We start from the raw sequence: 16,655 nt of genomic DNA on the forward strand, positions 1-16,655 counted from the left end.
TCTGCTGCTTCTCCCCCTGCTCCAGCCTGTCCCGCTCCCGTGCCGAGCGCCTCGGCTTGAGGAATGTGGCCTTGGAGCTTGTGCTCCTGGGGCTGCTGAGCCTGGGTGATGCATGGGTGCTCTGGGGCTGCTGCGATTCCCGTCTGTTAGTGGCATTCCGCCCTGGTCCCTCCTCGTGCGGAGCCGAGGACGCGGCGGGCGCAGGGCACGGGTGTTGCTCGTCCCCATAAGGAGGGCCAGGAGAGATCAGCGAGTGATTTACAGAGAAAAGGAAGAGAGGCAGCTAAAGCACTGCTCACCCAGGTGGGGCTGGGAGGAAGCTGCTGCGCTATTTGGGAGGAGAACCTGAAGGAAAGGACAGAAAAAAATGAGGTAGTTAAAAGGGTTATTAAAATAAGGGTAGTTGAGGGAGAACTGGTGTAATGAGGTTCTGCAGTGATCAGCCAGGCAGCTGAAACAGATGGTCAAGCCTCCAGTAGAGCATAAGATCCAGCCTAGCCCTGCGTTCCCGCTGCACGGAATAAAAGCAGCACGCAGGGCGTTTGCAGAGCGTGTTTGGACCTGAGACAAGTCCCTGAATGGATAACGGGAGAGCTTGGGCAGGAAGGAGGCACGGAGGGAGGACACGCCGCGGCGGGGGCACGCGGCCCGGCCCGGCCCGGCCCTTGGCCCTGCAGGGCCCTGCAGACGAGGGGCAGCGCGTGCAGGCAGAACGCGCCGGCCTTGCTTCCCTCTTGCACCACTTAAACGTATGGTTCTACTATTTATTTCTTCTATCTTTTATCTGCTTTTTAATTGCAGATTGGCATGGTGGCCTGGAAAATGACTCTCAAAACACCCGAGTATCCAGATGGCCGAGATATCATTGTCATTGGCAACGACATTACCTACCGAATAGGCTCTTTCGGGCCTCAGGAGGACGTGCTGTTCCTGAGGGCTTCGGAGCTCGCTCGCACGCACGGTATTCCCCGTATCTACGTGGCCGCCAACAGCGGAGCCAGGATCGGTTTGGCTGAGGAGATTCGGCACATGTTCCACGTGGCCTGGGAAGACCCGGATGACCCGTACAAAGTAAGGAGACACTAGAATCAGAGGTGAAGCTAGGGCACAAAAGATCGTTTATTTTTACACAAGCTGCTTTAATACAGGTGGGCTATGTATTTGCCAGACCACTGGGACCAAATTCTCCTTGGTATGAGGTCTCCCAGGCAGCTGAACTGGTCCCCAAAATGAATAGGCCATAAATGATGAAAGAACCCCAGGTTTCACTAGCCTCAGCTAGAGCCCTGGTGCTGAGGAAGGACGTCCTTGCCACTCTCTGGGATTAAATTCTGCCCCCTTGAAGCTCTCCTTTTTTGGAAGGGGTTGTTGGAAGTCTGGAAGGGACTACAGATGAGAATAAATGTACTGTTTTTCCCTGCAGGGATACAAATACTTGTACCTGACTCCTCAAGACTATAAGAAAGTCAGTGCCTTGAACTCAGTCCACTGTGAGCACGTGGAGGACAATGGAGAGTCCAGGTAAGCGCAGCTGCTCCGAAGGAAAACCTTCCTGTTTGTCCTTGGGACAAGGGGTGTGTGGTTGCACTGGCCTGGGTCACAGCATACAGTTTTCCACACACACATCTGCTCCAGGCACTTGTGTCTTCCCGGCTCCAACCCGTAATTAGGACCCATGGAGATGCCAGGGTGCCTCGGGAAGGAGCAGGCCACTAGTTTGGAGTCTGGCAAGCTCTGAAGGAGCAAAAGGCTTGTGGGGACACGGGCTGTGCCCCCCTTCAGTGGAGCACCTCAGTGCAGGCAGGAGCACTGCACTTAGCAAGGGCCTAGGGGAAAAGACAGAGGCCAGTCTGGGAGAGCTCAGTGAGAAGGGACAGGCCTGGGGAAGAGATGTGAAAGAAGAAAGTGAAGAAAAGGTAAGAACCTAATTATAATGTCGTATCCTTTTTTTTTTTTTTCCTTTTGGCTGCCCTCTCTTCCTCCCTTACCCTTTGGTCTGTGATCCCTCTGCTCCTCACATCCCATGGGAATGGCAGAGGAGCACTGCTCACGGGCCTCCCTCTCCCTTGGCCTTGCCTCTTTGCAGGGCTGCTCCGTGGTTCAGCAAGGTGCAGAACCAGCCCGTGTATGGTCCTGCCCGCGGATTATGCACATTAGTCTTTGGAGCCTTAATGATATTTAGTCACTTCTCATTTTCTTGGTAGCAAACTGATTCAGCAAATCACTGGACCTTGTGACTCAAAGGCTGTATGTGTCTCCCTCAGGTACAAGATAACAGATATTATCGGGAAGGAAGACGGACTTGGAATTGAGAACCTCAGAGGATCTGGCATGATTGCTGGAGAATCGTCTTTAGCCTATGAGAGTATTATCACCATCAATCTGGTAATCCCCCTCTGCTTTCTATTCTTCAAACTGCATCATCTGTTTCAGCTGAAAATCTTGCAGTGAAATCCAAGAGATACGTCTGGGATCAGACTTTTTGATGATGTAAATTGGCTCATCCCCATTGACTCTGAGCAGCACTGTTTGCACCGTTACAGGTCTGGATCTGTTCCAGACTAAATTTAAAGCACCTTTGGAAAGCAGTCATTTGATTTCCTGTTTGCTCTGTCTCTAAGCTGCTGCTCCTCCTCTTTGAAATAAAATACATAACATTATCAGATACTTTGCTTTACAAAGAACAGGAGGAGTTTTGCAAGGAGAGGTAGTTTTTGCAGCCGTGTAATACAAAGATGGACTGGTTTTGTCGAGACATTTGAATTGCTAGGTTTTGGATGTGGGATAGGACAAATCAGGTGTGTGTATTGTTTCTTTTTCCTTAGGTAACCTGTCGGGCTATTGGGATTGGGGCCTACCTTGTTCGGCTTGGGCAGAGGACCATCCAGGTTGAGAACTCGCACATAATCCTGACCGGCTGCGGAGCCCTCAACAAAGTAAGTTTTTACGTTTGTGATTCCAGTCTGAAGAGCTCTGCTGTGTTTGGTTGAGTTGGTGTTTGTGGAGCGCCGCCGCCGCGTGTGCCGCGGCGCGTGGGCACCTTGCCGTCGGCTGACGGAAAAGCCGCGGAGCCGGCGGGGTGCAGAAACTGAGAGCAGCCGTCGCTCTGCTGCGGCGCGGGGCAGTGCTGGGGACACTGCCCTGCTCGTGCTGTCCTTTTGTGCAGCTCCTTTCCTCTGGAGAGCGGGGTGCTGAGAGCCAGGGCGCTGCCGCCGGCTGGGAACCTCGGCCGAGGGGCAGGGAGAGCCGCGCCGGCTCCACGGAAACTCGTGGCTCTTCCTGCCTCGCCCAGGGCGGTTTTCCAGGGCTGCCCGTTAGCCTCGGGGCTGCTGCTCCTGGCCGGTAGCCCTGGGCTCGAGCGCGCGCTGCGCCTCGAGGAGACACGTAAAAGGGAACTCGCCCCATGCCGGATTATTCCATTGCAGAAAGGGGCTCTGCGGAGAAGGGAGCAGTGATCCCGTTCCGTGCAGGCCGCGGCGCCCCCGGTTCGATCTCTTAGGCACATCCCACGCCTGCCTCCATGGGAGGGGAGGAGGCGCTTGAGGATTCAGGCTTTGGAGAGGTGTTGAGTCAGTGCAGTGCTTGCTGAAGCGGAGTGTGTTGCCTGCTTCCAGCTGTCATTGGTGGGGACGGGGCCCTGCGGAGCTCCCCAGATGGCAGGGCAGGGCGGTTAGTCCTCCCCTACCCTCCCCTTTCCAGGTCCAACTGCTTTCTCTACCCTTGGAGTGAATGTTTGATTAATCTCTCTTAATTTGAGGCATTTAGGTGTCTAAATGAAGCCCCTGTCAGCGGGCAGGAGGATGTGCTTTCTGGGGGGATTTATCCCATCGCAGGGGCTTCGGCAGGGCCAAGTGCACCCTCCCCACAGCCACATGGATGTGGTCACTAAAGTTCGGGCAGGGGAGGACCCTGGTGCAGCTTCCCCAGCAAGGGGCCTGCAGCCCAGGCCCGGCTCGGAGGGAGAGCCCTGCACGCGCCGCGAGGCCGGGCATGTCGCTTGCTGCCTCTTGTGCTCTTCAGTTTTCCATCCCTGCACTTATGTTCAGCCCTCCTTGGGTGCCTCCAGCTATGACTGTGTCCCGAAGCTAGTCTCATGTAGAGAAATGAGCTCTGGGGCCCGTGTGACATGGCCAAACTCACTCACTTGAGATCTGAAGCATGAGTAAGACTGCAGAAGGGTCCTGTGGTGGAACCCTGCTGTGTTTTTCCCTGTGGAGCGAGGGAGCCGTGCTTGTGCTGGGTGGGATGTGCAGCAAGGTCAGCACTTCTCATCGGGTCGGTACAAAACCCGGGACTGAGAGGGTCTTGGGTGGAGATCCCGGCCAACCCCACATGAATACGTGGAAGCTGCTACCCCGTCTCAAAACAAAGTGAATATTTTCTAACACGGTTGCCTGCCAATCTTCCTTTGGCTTTTCCTTGTGAAGTGGCAAAGATGTTAGGCCTCGGGGAATATGCTTTTGTACAAAGTTGTTTGATTCTTTTTCTTTCTTATGGCGTATGGGATTCTTTTTAATATACAGAGGGCACGGAGGAGACTGTAGCAAATGCGATGTGCCCGCAGCTCCGTGGCTGCTCTTGCTGGTTGTCATTAGAGCCAGCCCCAGAGGGCAGGTGTAGAGGGAAGGGTCCAGCTGCCCAAAGCTGGCAGCAGCCTCTCCCTGGGAGGATGAGCCCAAGGTCAGGGGGCTTTTAGCCACAGCCCGTGTTGGCTCCGGGGCTGCGGAGCCGCACGCCGGCTGCTGCCGGGCACCGCTGCGTCGGCGCGGAGCGTCGGTGCGGAGCGTCGCGCCGCCGGAGCCCCGATCCCGGCGCGCCGAGGGCTCCTCGCCGGGTGCGAGGAGGAGGCTGCACGAGAGCTGCACAAGGTCCCCTCGGCGCGTGGTCAAACTGTCTTTGTTCGCGGCGCGGGGCCGGGAGGGCTCCGGCACCTCGCGCGCCGCTCTCCGCCGGGGCCGCCGCTCCGCGCGGGCGCCCGCGCCGCCGCCGTCCCCCTTTTGTCTTCGCCGTTGCATTTCAGCAGGGGGTGGAGAGGTGGAAATGACATTTCATTCCTCTCCCGTGAGCGTGTGCGCGCGCGTGTGCTGCGCCCGCTGACCCCCCTGAAAATTGAAATAATGATAATGCGCGTCTCCTGACTGCATCAAAGTATCAGCACATCAAAAGCCAGGAGGCATGAAATGCAAATGATAAAGTGAAAGCAGATGGATTGTGCATGATCGCCTGATGCCCAATGAATTTTAAAAGGTGCTGGTTCACATGGGGAGAGGGGCTGAAATAAACACGTTATCCCTGCAATTTTTTTTTGTTCTTGCCGCTCACTCCTGACAATATTTTTTCACCCTCCAGCGAGCAGCCCCTGCGCCTCCTGCTCCGGCCCTGCCTGGCGCGCGCCCGCGCTCCGGCTCTGCCTCGCGCACGTCTCGGGTCATGTCGCCGCAGCTCCGGTGGAAATAATAAGATATAAACCACGAGGTTGTTATTTGCATAGAAATAGCATGGAGCCCCAGGCAGCATGGGAGAAGGACACAGAGATCATTTGTCTAAAATTTTAATGAAAACTTTTGCTGAGGCAGAGATTTTTTTTTAACTTTCCCTGCCTCCCCCTTTTTTCCGCCTCCCTCGGCTCCCGTTCCTCGTCACGGGTGCAACGTGTGCGGTGTCCGACGAGGTCTGACGTGCTGCTCTCTAGCAGGTTCAGCTCCTTCCTCGGAAGCGGGCTGGGAAGCCCTGCGCTCCCAGGCCCATGGTGCTGGCGGCTCCCGCTTCCCGAGCTGCCTTTCACTGCAGGCCTCACAAGGGTCTTCCCAAGCCTGTTCCTGACCTAATTTTAATTAGTTTGCACCTCCGGGTCTTTTGTATTTGAAAGAAATCCCATCTTTAAGACTGTTTTGTTCACGTAAACAAATGGTGGCTTTCCATGACGATTTCCCGAAGGATCCAGGCTGCTTTCCCTTCCCCTCGGGGTCCCAGCTTTGGCAGAGATGCTCAGGAACAGCCACTGACGTGCAACACCCCCTTCCCCGCGCTCGGCCTGGCCCCTGAGCGGCTGTTTCCTGGGTGCTGGGGAGCAGCCGTCACCCTCTCTGTGCCTGACGCGGGACAGCCGGAGCGGCCGTCACTTCCTCGGGTTCCCTGTACCGCAGGGTGCGCGGTGGTGTGCGAGGAGCCCAGGGGTGGCCTGAGGTCCATCCAGTGGCCATGGCACTGCAGGTCCCGCTCCGCTTCCGCTCCGCGCCGCTCCCGGGAAGCGCGGGGCATCGAGCTTGTCCTGGCGTCACAGAGGAAGGTCTGCCGTGAGTGCCCCAGCAAAGGGCTGCGAGATGCACCCACGGGAGAAGCTGTTCTCAGCTTCTAGCAGGGTGCAAGTATCCCGCCCGTGCACGGGGCCTCGCTGGGTAGTTGATCCGTCAATAGACCCTTCACCTCCGGACAACCCGACGTAGATCTGACCGCTGCTGCCCGCGGGCCCATGCACCAGTGCTGGGGTGTCTGCCCGTGCACAGGCCTCGTCCTGGGGATGTGGGAGCAGAGGGGAGTCTGCAGCATCCCCAGGGCAGCCGGTGCTGTCTGCCACACTGTGCCAGGTTTCTCTTTGCATGTGTTAGGTGAGTGTGTTGGTGGGGATGCAGCTTCTGATGGATGCTTTCAGGCTTGGCTGCTTGTCCATCAGAAGCCCTCATAGGGCTGGTAATTTTGGAAATGATCCCTGGCCAGCTGGAGTCTGCCCCGTGCTTCGACAAAAGAATCGACAGAGACTGTCAGGAACATTCAAGTGTCTCTTCCCTTGTATTCCTCTAAAAGGAAAGTGTTCTTTTCGGAGCGTAGCTACTGGAAAAGAGTTGGCGTGCCAAGCACGAGCTTGACAAATGTCACCTGCCAGGAGTCCATGTCCACGTGGAGAAGGAGGCAGTAAAGACGAACAGTCCAAAAGCCCCAAAACACGAAATGTTCAAAGCAGAGTCAAAAAGCAGAACTCTGGACTTCGTTTCCCAGTCTGCAACCAGCTGCCTCCCTGGTTGGGCTGTGTCATTTTGGATCCAGACGGGTTTGGCTGTTTCCTGCTGACGCTTTGGGCCTCGAAGCTGCGCTCAGGGGTGTTTGCAGCGCGTCGAGCGCGCGGAGGCGGTGGGGACGGGCGGGCTCTGTCGCACAGCTGAGCTCCGGGGAGCCTTGCTCCCAGAACAATCCTGATTTAAGCAGTGTTTCTGTGAAGTTTGTATTAAGTAGTTTAGGCTTGGAGGGCTCAGGAACTGGTGTACCAAATGAGTAATGCGCTATTTGTGACAAGGCCAATTGGTGGCTTTTCGGGGTGGCAGATACTCCTGCAGAACCGCTTGGGCCGTGTTTGCGGGGTTGGCTCTTAGCGGGGCTTGGCGATGGCCGGTGCAACGTGCGGGCGCTCGTCCCACGGCCCTTCCCAGCGCGTCTCCTCGGAGCAGCCGCCGCCGTGCGCGGTGAGCGCGTCCCCGAGGGCTCCTTGATGCGACAGACCATAATTGCTGTGAGGATCGCTGACAGTCTGCATTCAAAATCCAACAGCCCCTTTGCACAGGGCCAGAAGGGAGTATCCTTGGAGTTTGCATCCAGCCCTGAGTTGTAATGACCGTTATCACACCTCGCTGCGCTGGTGGAGATTTGTGGATCCACTCGTGGAAATCTGGGGTCAAATTTTGCGGGATCATCCCCGGCGCGGCCGGAGGAGCGAGGTCCCCGCGTGGTGCCTGTTGGGTGCCCCTCGTCGCCCTTCCCTGGCCGCTGCGTGGCCGTTCCTGGGTGCTGGTTGTGTCTGCAGCTCGCAGGGCTGCCCGGGCCCCTGGCAGTGATATCTGCCTCCAGTTTCACAGCATGGGAAAATAAAAAAAGGGCCCTGCAAGATAGATGCTTTTGGGGGGTTTACTAGGAAATACGGATGTGGGAAAGGTCTTCTTTTGAGATTCCAGGCAGGGTAGCTTAGTATCTGCTCAAGATGACTCCGGTGTTGGGATTAGATCAAAGCAATCATGTGAGAGCAATCGTGTGAGTTAGAACAGCAAGTGCCATCCCTGTCATTCAAAGAAGCATTATAATTATTAATGCATGATATGAATCTTTCTGTAGTGGCACAGCAAGACTATTAGGAAGATACGTATGGGTGCAATGTGTTTGAGAATGCTAATCAAAGGGGGCCCAGGAAATGTCAGGCGGGAATTGGCTCTGGGAGCGCTCCGGCGGTGCCGCTCGCCAAGGTCACCGCTCCGGCGGGGGACACGGGGCTGCTCGGGCGGTGGCAGCCGGGGACACGGGGCAGGAGCGGTGCCACGAGGCGCCTCGGGGCTCTGCGGGGACCCCTACGGCCCCTCCGTGCTGGTCGGTGGCTCCTGGTGGCGCCGAGGCCGTCGCTCCGGGTGGGATGAGCGCCCGGAATCCAGACACAAACACCCGGCTCCATCGCTGCCCCTTGGCTTTCATTGCCTTTCCTTAAGTGGGATATTTGTGTATTGTTCCCATTAGAGACGATTTATGTTCCAGACATGGCACTATCCGTCCCTTTATGTTTGCTTAAGGAAGAAAGTCTAATAGATTTTTGTTGCCTTTTTTTTTCCTTCCCTCTTTCTATCGTTTTTAATGTGGATCTTGATCAGTTTATCCGTGTGGAAGGCGCCTGTGCCAGGATGTTCATTCCTCCTAAACAGGAGGTCAGCACCGTGGTTCATGTTCTGCCTCTCTGCGTTTCCCCCTGTGCCTTCCAGGGAAACTCCCGGGTCTTTTAAACCTCTCTGTATTTGGTGTAACAGGAATTGTGTCGGTTCCCGGGGATCCTTCGGGGCCTGATTTTGCAGGCGGGCTGGCTCCGGTGCTGGAGCAGCCTGTCCAGGGCGGGAATCCCGGGATCCCTGCTCCTCCCCTGCCCTGTGTCCCCAGGCCACGTTTCCTGTGCTGCTCTTGTGTCTGCAGGGCCTCCCTGTGGCTCTTCTGCCCCGTGATCGTAGAGAAATTTTCTGTCAATCTGCATTCTCAAGTGGGAATTACAGGAGCAACGTTGAAGGTTGTCAAGATACCTCATGGTTAAGCCCAAACCATGCTGCAAAATGAACAAGTTAGTGCCCTGGCGAGAGGTACCTGCACTGGAGCCTTGGAGGATCCCTGGATCAGAGGGATCTCTAGGGGTTGAGGGGACTCGAAGAATGACCAAAACAAGAACCCTAAGGATCCTGGAGCCAGATCATTACTAGAGTTTATAGGGCTGGTGGCGGGATTAGGGGAACCCTGCTCCGAGCCCCATGGGATTTATGAGTGTTTGGAGCATGTAGAGTAGGGGCCTGTAATTTTAGTTTGCAAAGTATATTGAGTCCTTTTGATTTAGCACTGACTGGTGGAGTGACCTTGAGCAAAACACACAGCCTCCCTGCACCGCGGAAGGAGAGCTAGGCAGGAGTCTTTTGACAAGACATTTTTCATTTGAAAATGCCAGTTCATTGAAACTGAAACTCTTCAGGAAAAAAAAGGACCAGTTTTGATGATTTTTTTTTTCCTTCCACCTGACTTTTCATTCCAAATTAATTTTTACTTATAATATCTAAAATATTTCAGATGTTGGAAGCAAGCACCTCAGTTCTGTCTCGTATATGTTCAGATCTTCAGATTGCAGAATTGGATTTTCCGCTGCAATCCAGAAGAGGATTTTCCTTTTCCAAAATTCCCGTAGATTCTTGCAGGATGGAAAGCCTCTCTCCTCTCGGCAGCATCCGGTGGCACTGCAGAGGTGGCACTGCCTGTTGCAGGGTCCCTTGGGCCGGTCTTCCCTGCTGCGTCCAAGCAAGGTGCAAGTCTCTCCTTCCCGCTCGGGTCTCTCCTTCCCGCTCGGGCCTCTCCTTCCCGCTCCGGTCCCCCCAGGGTGGAGCAGGGAAGGCTCCAGCAGCCAGACCTGCTCCTGGATTTGCAGTCAGGAGCCATCTCCACTAACGGGCTGCGCCGCCCCCCCAGCTCCCCTGCCTCCCGCCTCCCCCATCACTCACCCGAGGAAAAAAGAGCTGGAGCCACAGCTTGAAATATATCATGCAATAGTGTATCATGAATTTCTTGTGAATCACATTGGTGAAGCAGGTTTATTTATTTCTGAGACTTTAAATCAATACAAAGTAGGTCTCTCAGTTCTGAAGCTGGGATGGAGTGTGAAAAAATGAGCCCATTGTACTCTTAAAACTTTGGGGAAAGGAGATGACAGCTATATAATTCCATTTACCAGGCACTAGGGGCTTTAATGTGAAGGTGACAGGGAGCTCTTTGTGCATTTAGAGCACCATATCTTCTAAATAAAAGATCTGTAGACTTGATAGTGGAGTAGAGCTCTGACTTTAATAATCTCCAAGCATTAGACCGAGCCAATATGTTCCCCAGTCAGAAGGGTCCCCCACCGAACGCTCGTAAATTAAAAGCCCAGGAGCTGCGCACGCTCCGGGGTTGGAAATGCGGGAAGGGCCCGGGGTGCTATGGGGCCGCGGCGCGCGCAGGGACCGGGCGCTACGGGGCGTGCGGAGCCTCGGCCACGGGCACCTTGCGGGTTCCCGCCTTGTGCTCTCCGGTGACACGGCCGTTCGGATCGTTTCTGCCTGTTTATGAAAACTAGGCTGTTTGCAGCGTGTGCATGGGCGTTTTCTGCATCAGGTTTCTAGCAGACAGTGTAAATTGTGGGATGGGAATTGCAATTATTGAAATTATTTGGATAAAAATCTGACACGTTTGATATAAACACATGATATGCTCTGAATAACAACAGCCCTTATGTTACATAATGGCATTCAAGACCTCCACACTCACTTCTTCACATCTCTCGTCTCTGATGACGCCTTTGAGCCACCCAGGTTTGCAGTTGTACCAGGTTTGCAGCAAACCCCTCCACTAACCAGCAACTCGGATACAAGACACAGCGAAAGCCCCTGGTCATCCCCATTCAGAGTCACATATTACCAGTGTTCAGTTATATTTGTGCTATATATCTGGGCTTTAAAAATCTCTCAGGGTTTTAGGTTCACCCTTTCCCCAGCTCCTGGTCGAGTCTTTTTTCTTACGAGTTTGTAGCATCTGTGTAACTCGTCTGGCATCGTGTGCTGAGTGTGGAGCATCCGACTCCTCCGGCTGCAGACACGTCGCCTCTGCCCTCCTCCGGCAGCTGAGTTCTCTTTCGCCCTTGGATATTTTCTTGCAGAAACATTTATATAGCGGTATGCATTGCACCATTTAAAATTGTTAATTGGAGATTGAATTACTTGTCAGCCTTTAAAAATGTAGTCCTCTCAGGTCAGGGATGAGGTGGTTAGCAGGGCCGAATGGATGAGCTGTCGCGTTCATTTTCCCTGGAGCCGAAGAGTCCTTGTCTGTGGGCTGGCTGCCCCTTGGCTGCCTTTTAGCCTCAGGCACCCACCGGGGGACGAGGGGGACGGGCTCCTTGGCCCCTTGGCCTGTCCTTCGGGAGCCCTTGGCTCGTGCGTGCGGCCGGAGCGCCTTGGGGCGGGCCGCGGTGCCGGAGCGCCTTGGAGCGGGCCGCGGTGCCGGAGCGCCTTGGAGCGCGGCGCGGGCCGCGGTGCCTCTCGATGAGCAGCAGCAGAGCCCGTTTTGCACGTACGTACATCCGCGTTAGTTTGTAGATGCGGAGTTTAAATCCTCTCTATTTTTATTTTCCTCTATGGGAGCATTTAGCCAGGCTCGTGCCTGGCATCTGGAGGCCGGCGCTTTCCCTCCTCTCTGAACCTAAACCTACACTGCCATCCTTGCGGAGGAAGATGAAGGTGTTTGAGCTTGGAGGGGAGAGCCGACCTCTCCCTGCGCCAAGGGGCCTGTCGGGACGCGGGAATTGCTGAGCGAGGTCCCAACTCCTGCCCCTCGGGCTCTCCGAGGGGACCCTTGGTGGCTCCAGCATCCTGCGAGCAGGGGATCGGACGGGTCGAGGTCTGCACCGCGCAAGCAGGAGCCCTGTGGACAAGCTGAGCTGCACGGGGAGGACGTGGGTGCCGTCCCCATCCCTCCATCGCTCCTTCTCGGAAAGCTCCGGCCTCCCGGGGGCAGCCCGGGGGGTGTGTGTGTGTTTGTGGGGGTTTAAGATCTAAATGAAGCAGGTACGTAATGCCCTCTGTCTGGTGGAAAGACTCAGGCCGTAAAAATAACAAACGGCATGTATTTGCTAGAATGTCAAAGTTATGAGTTTATTTTGTAATGATGTGCTCCTGCCTTCATGAGGTAAACTGGCCGTGGCAGAGGTGTTATTAGTAATATGGACTCAGCGGAGCAGAAAGCCGAGTGACCGAGAGATCAGTGTATCAGTCAGCGAGAGGGCAAATGGAAAGAGACAGCAGGAGAATGAGAAAAGAGCCGCGGCGCCGGGCGCAGAGAGGGAAGGAGCCACGCGAGAGGATTGGAAGTCCAGCAGGAGAGCTGGGTGCTGGAGGTGCCTCCGAGGAGCTCGCGGCGCCCCACGTTGCTCCGCTGCCCTTCCTGCCCTGCCTCGGGCCTTCCCTGCCTCAGGAAGGGAGGAAATAGGAGCATCCGACCCGTCCTGTGCACGGGTCAGGCCTCGGGAAACTCGGTCACCCGCAGCTCCGCCGTGGGTGAAGGGAGGGCAAGTCCCGGAGCCGTCTCCGGCCTCGCTGCAGCGTTTCCCATGAGATTCCCTGCTCACTCCCACGTGCAGGGCTTGGAAAGGGCTCGTGAGGGGCTGCTGCATCCTTAGTGTCCCCTGCTGCTGCAGGAACAGGTTTGCACAGACCTACTTGCCATGTGCCACCTTCTAACCATTTGCCTTTTGTTTCTTTTGGAAGGTGCTTGGACGGGAGGTTTATACCTCCAACAACCAGCTGGGCGGCATCCAGATAATGCACAACAACGGCGTGACGCACGGCACCGTGTGTGACGATTTTGAAGGAGTCTACACCATTCTGCAGTGGCTCTCCTACATGCCAAAGGTAGTTTCTGGCTCTGCGATAGTGATGCTGTCAGCTCTTCTAGTCACTCTGTTCACAGCCAGGTTTGGGGGGTTGTGCATCCAGCTCTGTGTTTCCGGGGCTGGTTTCTGTGCTTGTAAGGAGCAAAATGGTTTAGGGTTGTGATTAAGGCTGTTGGACATTATGGTATTGAAATGCACAAGTAGCTCTTACCTGGGGGTGCTGGAGAAACTGGGACGAGGGGGAGCCTGGCACTGCCTTGTGCCCCTTCACATCACCCCTTTGGCATCCTCTGCTCGCTAATCTGGGCAGCAGGATTTTATATAATTGTCTCTTATGGAAAAGATTCTCCAAGTTCCTCTGTGAGGCAGTGATTTGTAGTGCTGATGTATGTGTGTAAGCTTCTCTGCAGCCAGGAAGGCAGCAAGGAGAACACACAGGTCACCTTCCTTCAGGAAAGAGTGCAGAGAATAGTCAGGTGGCCTGACCACCTTTAAAAAATAAATTGCAACCCTGGCTGGTGCTGGCGGTGCCTGAAGTTCAAGAGCACCTGAAGTACACTGCGTGGCAGGAGGTGTCCCAGGAGGCTGGTGGCACTGTAGGGAGCTCCTTGGCACTTCCTCTGAGTTCTTGCAGAGGTGCTGGGACCCCTCAGGCACAGGCCTGTGCAGGAAAGGTGGCTGCAGCAGGTCCTGTTAGATTTCTGATGTTTGGAGCAAAGCCACATAGAAGAGTAACTTCCTTCAATGTTTTTCTTTTTCCCTCAGAGTGTGTACAGCCCTGTTCCTATCCTCAAAGTCAAGGATCCAATAGACAGAGCCATAGAGTTTGTTCCTACAAAGACTCCCTATGATCCCCGCTGGATGCTGGCTGGACGCCCAAGCCCAAGTACGTAGATCTTCAGTGACCAAGGCATGCAGTAGCGCGTGGGTTTGTGTCAGCACTTCATCTGTCAAGACTTTATGTCAGTATTTTGTCAGTGATGTGATTTTGGCATTCATAGCACTCTGGTACGGTTGATGCCCATGGCATAGGTAGAATGAGGAAAGCTACTGAGCAAATCACTTCAGCAAATGAGGCGGTTTCAGGTGGGTCTGAGGTCCTGCCAGAAGACGAGGGCCCAGGACGGTGCAGCCTTTCCCAACAAGACCTTGTTCACACAGACTATAACTCTGTAGCCGCAGGAGAATGACAAGTGTGAATAAGGACAAAGAACAACACAGCTGTGGCTTCTATATGTAAAATAGGCTTAAGACAAGATGGTGCATTTGGCAAACCAGCCTTCACAAAGTGAACTTGATGGTGACATGAAAGGGTCAAGTGAAAATCTGAAAAACTCAGAAGCAGTTGGGGTGAACTGAGGTCTTTCAGGGTCGGGCGAGTTTGAGTGTCACTGACTTTCAAATGGATTTCAGTTCCTTCTGAGACTGTTTGGGAAAAGAGACTAGGAAGCCCTTGGATAACCAAGTGATTCTGGAAATTCTAGAAATCGGTTCTTTTAATGAAGAGAATCCAAGGGAGCATGTGGGCCAAAATGTGCAGCTTGAGTGGGAAGTTTGTGGCTGACCTTCCAGGAGACCTTGTGGCTAACCCTGTGCACCTGGATTCTTTTTCTGTAATATTTTGAGGCTTGAATCTGACCTGTCTTTATTTTAAGACCTATAAAGTAATTAGTTTTAAGTCTTTAATATAAAATACAAAAACAGCATGTAAATTCTGAGTGCTTGAGAACATTTATACTAAGAGTACTCGAGAACATTTATAGATTTTAGGGGGTGATGGTTCAAAGAAAAGTGTATCTACAAAAGCTTTTACCCCAAAGGAATCGCACAGTATTCCTGCAGATCTTGGAGAATAATTATGTTAGAAATACAGCAAACCAGTGGTCCCCCCCACATGTGTTTGGGGCTTTGCAGCCTGTGTATGTACAAGCCACAGACTGGGTGTCCATTATGCTGCTGTTATTAATGAGTTTGGGGGGCTAAAATGAGATTCGTGATAAACTAAGTTTTCTGTTTTTGGATAATATTTTTTCATCATCTCTCAAGTAATTCATCCAGCTGTCTGGGTGCAGCTAACACTGGCTTCCAAATCGAGTGACTTCAGATTTTAATTTAGTGGAAGCGTTAAGGAAAGCAGATGATTCCCTGTGATAAGTTAAAGCAGATATCTCCTAGGTGAAAAGTTAAAGCCATTTATTAGAGGAGATATTGCCGTGATATTCTTCAAACTGACGCTCGACACGAGGCCAGAATCTAAACGATCAGCTTTGGGCTCACGATAAAGAGATAATTTTGAAATGGATGGTCACATTTTACAGTGGGGCCACAGAGGCAGGGAATGTAGAACACAGTAATTACAAGTTTGGTCTTGATAAAACACTCTCCATCCTGTTTAAGTCAGCAGAGGTTAGCTCTCTTGGATCTCCACTTTTAATTGGTTTTGGGCCTGGGTTTGCAGAAGCAGAGGTGCTTGTTCAGATTAGAGCATCCCTCAGCAGCTCCGTGCCAAGGGGCAGGCCTGGGAGAGCCTGTTTGCTTTTATTCCCTGAGCTTCACGCCCAGCAGGATAAACCCAGCTGAAATACTGGGAACCTCCTTGCCTTGGTCCTCCTGCATGGAGGGCAGGAGCACTGGATTTCATGGAAGTGTTAAGGAATGGGCATCCTCTCTGGGCAAGAGCAAGGGTCCGGTCTGCCCAGCACGGGGCCTCTTAGAGCTTGCTTTAGTCCAGGGAGAAAAGCATCTTTCAGTGTCTCGTACAGAGCAAGATTTTCATTGTTGCAGCACTTTATTTCAGGTTTCCTAGTGGAACACTCCAACGTACTGTCTAGTTATTAAATAGTGTAAAACTTTTGTATTTTATTCCTGAATTTCTTCAACATTCTTTTCTTCAAAGAAAAGACTAGAGTCAAGAGAAAATTGTGAGCTAAGTTTTAAAATAGAAATAGGCGTTTTGAAAAATATCTTTAATGACTTTGCAGCCTTTTGACAAATGTTTGTAGTGTCTTGAAAAAAATGGAGTTATTTATTTTAAGCATGCAAAGTCCCTCTGCTATCCGAACCCCATCGTTTAACAATAAATGATGCTTTTGCTGATTAATGACTGTCTTTATGCAGACTAGCAAATGAAATAAGACATGATGGCTGAAGGCAGACAAATGCTCAGCTGTCTAATGTTCCCTTGTATTATAATCTGTTTAAAAATAAATAAATAAAGAGTGCCAAGTTCTCCAGTTGGCATCTTGTAACAAATTTCAATTCTTCTTTCTATATTCTATTTTCTTCTTCCTTCCCTCCCTCCCACATCCCTCTTCTGACGTTTTTTCTCATTTTTCTTTTCTTTTTGCACCTCCCCTGTAGGTCAGAAAGGCCAGTGGTTGAGTGGTTTCTTTGACAACGGCTCGTTCCTCGAGATCATGCAGCCCTGGGCCCAGACAGTTGTGGTTGGTAGAGCCAGGTAAATTCTAAGAGAATTTTAAACCTTTGTAGAAATCAAGTTGTCATTGATGCTTTACGCTTTTTTTTTTAGAACCTCCTTTTGAAACTGTTGAAGGTAGGTAAAAATTGTGGCTCTGCTATAATTTAGGGTGGGTTACGTAGTTTCTTCTTTTGCAATTACGCTTGGCTTGCAAGAGAAGTTCACCTAAAACTAGAGCAAGGTGCAAGAATCTCTGCAGAGAAGAACTTGGAGCAACTTGCAGCCTTTTTCAACGCGCACCCACCACGGCCCATGCTG

The 16,655-nt window shown here is 52.9% G+C and overlaps 1 protein-coding gene across 2 annotated transcripts in view; it reads left to right on the forward strand.

Annotated features, from left to right (window-relative positions):
• ACACA (acetyl-CoA carboxylase alpha) overlaps positions 1 to 16,655 on the forward strand; it is a 104,899-nt gene that overhangs the window by 67,243 nt on the left and 21,001 nt on the right. For both annotated transcript variants that reach the window (XM_088536129.1, XM_088536136.1), the window contains 7 exons: positions 802 to 1,071; positions 1,424 to 1,521; positions 2,265 to 2,385; positions 2,826 to 2,936; positions 12,795 to 12,938; positions 13,685 to 13,805; positions 16,280 to 16,376. In XM_088536129.1, coding sequence (XP_088392255.1) covers positions 802 to 1,071; positions 1,424 to 1,521; positions 2,265 to 2,385; positions 2,826 to 2,936; positions 12,795 to 12,938; positions 13,685 to 13,805; positions 16,280 to 16,376 — 962 coding nt within the window. The remainder of the gene's footprint in view (positions 1 to 801; positions 1,072 to 1,423; positions 1,522 to 2,264; positions 2,386 to 2,825; positions 2,937 to 12,794; positions 12,939 to 13,684; positions 13,806 to 16,279; positions 16,377 to 16,655) is intronic.

This window comes from Tinamus guttatus, unplaced genomic scaffold (genome assembly GCF_059628265.1).
Source record: "Tinamus guttatus ecotype Peru unplaced genomic scaffold, ASM5962826v1 Tinamus_guttatus_pri_ptg000043l, whole genome shotgun sequence".
Taxonomy (NCBI): Eukaryota; Metazoa; Chordata; class Aves; order Tinamiformes; family Tinamidae; genus Tinamus; species Tinamus guttatus.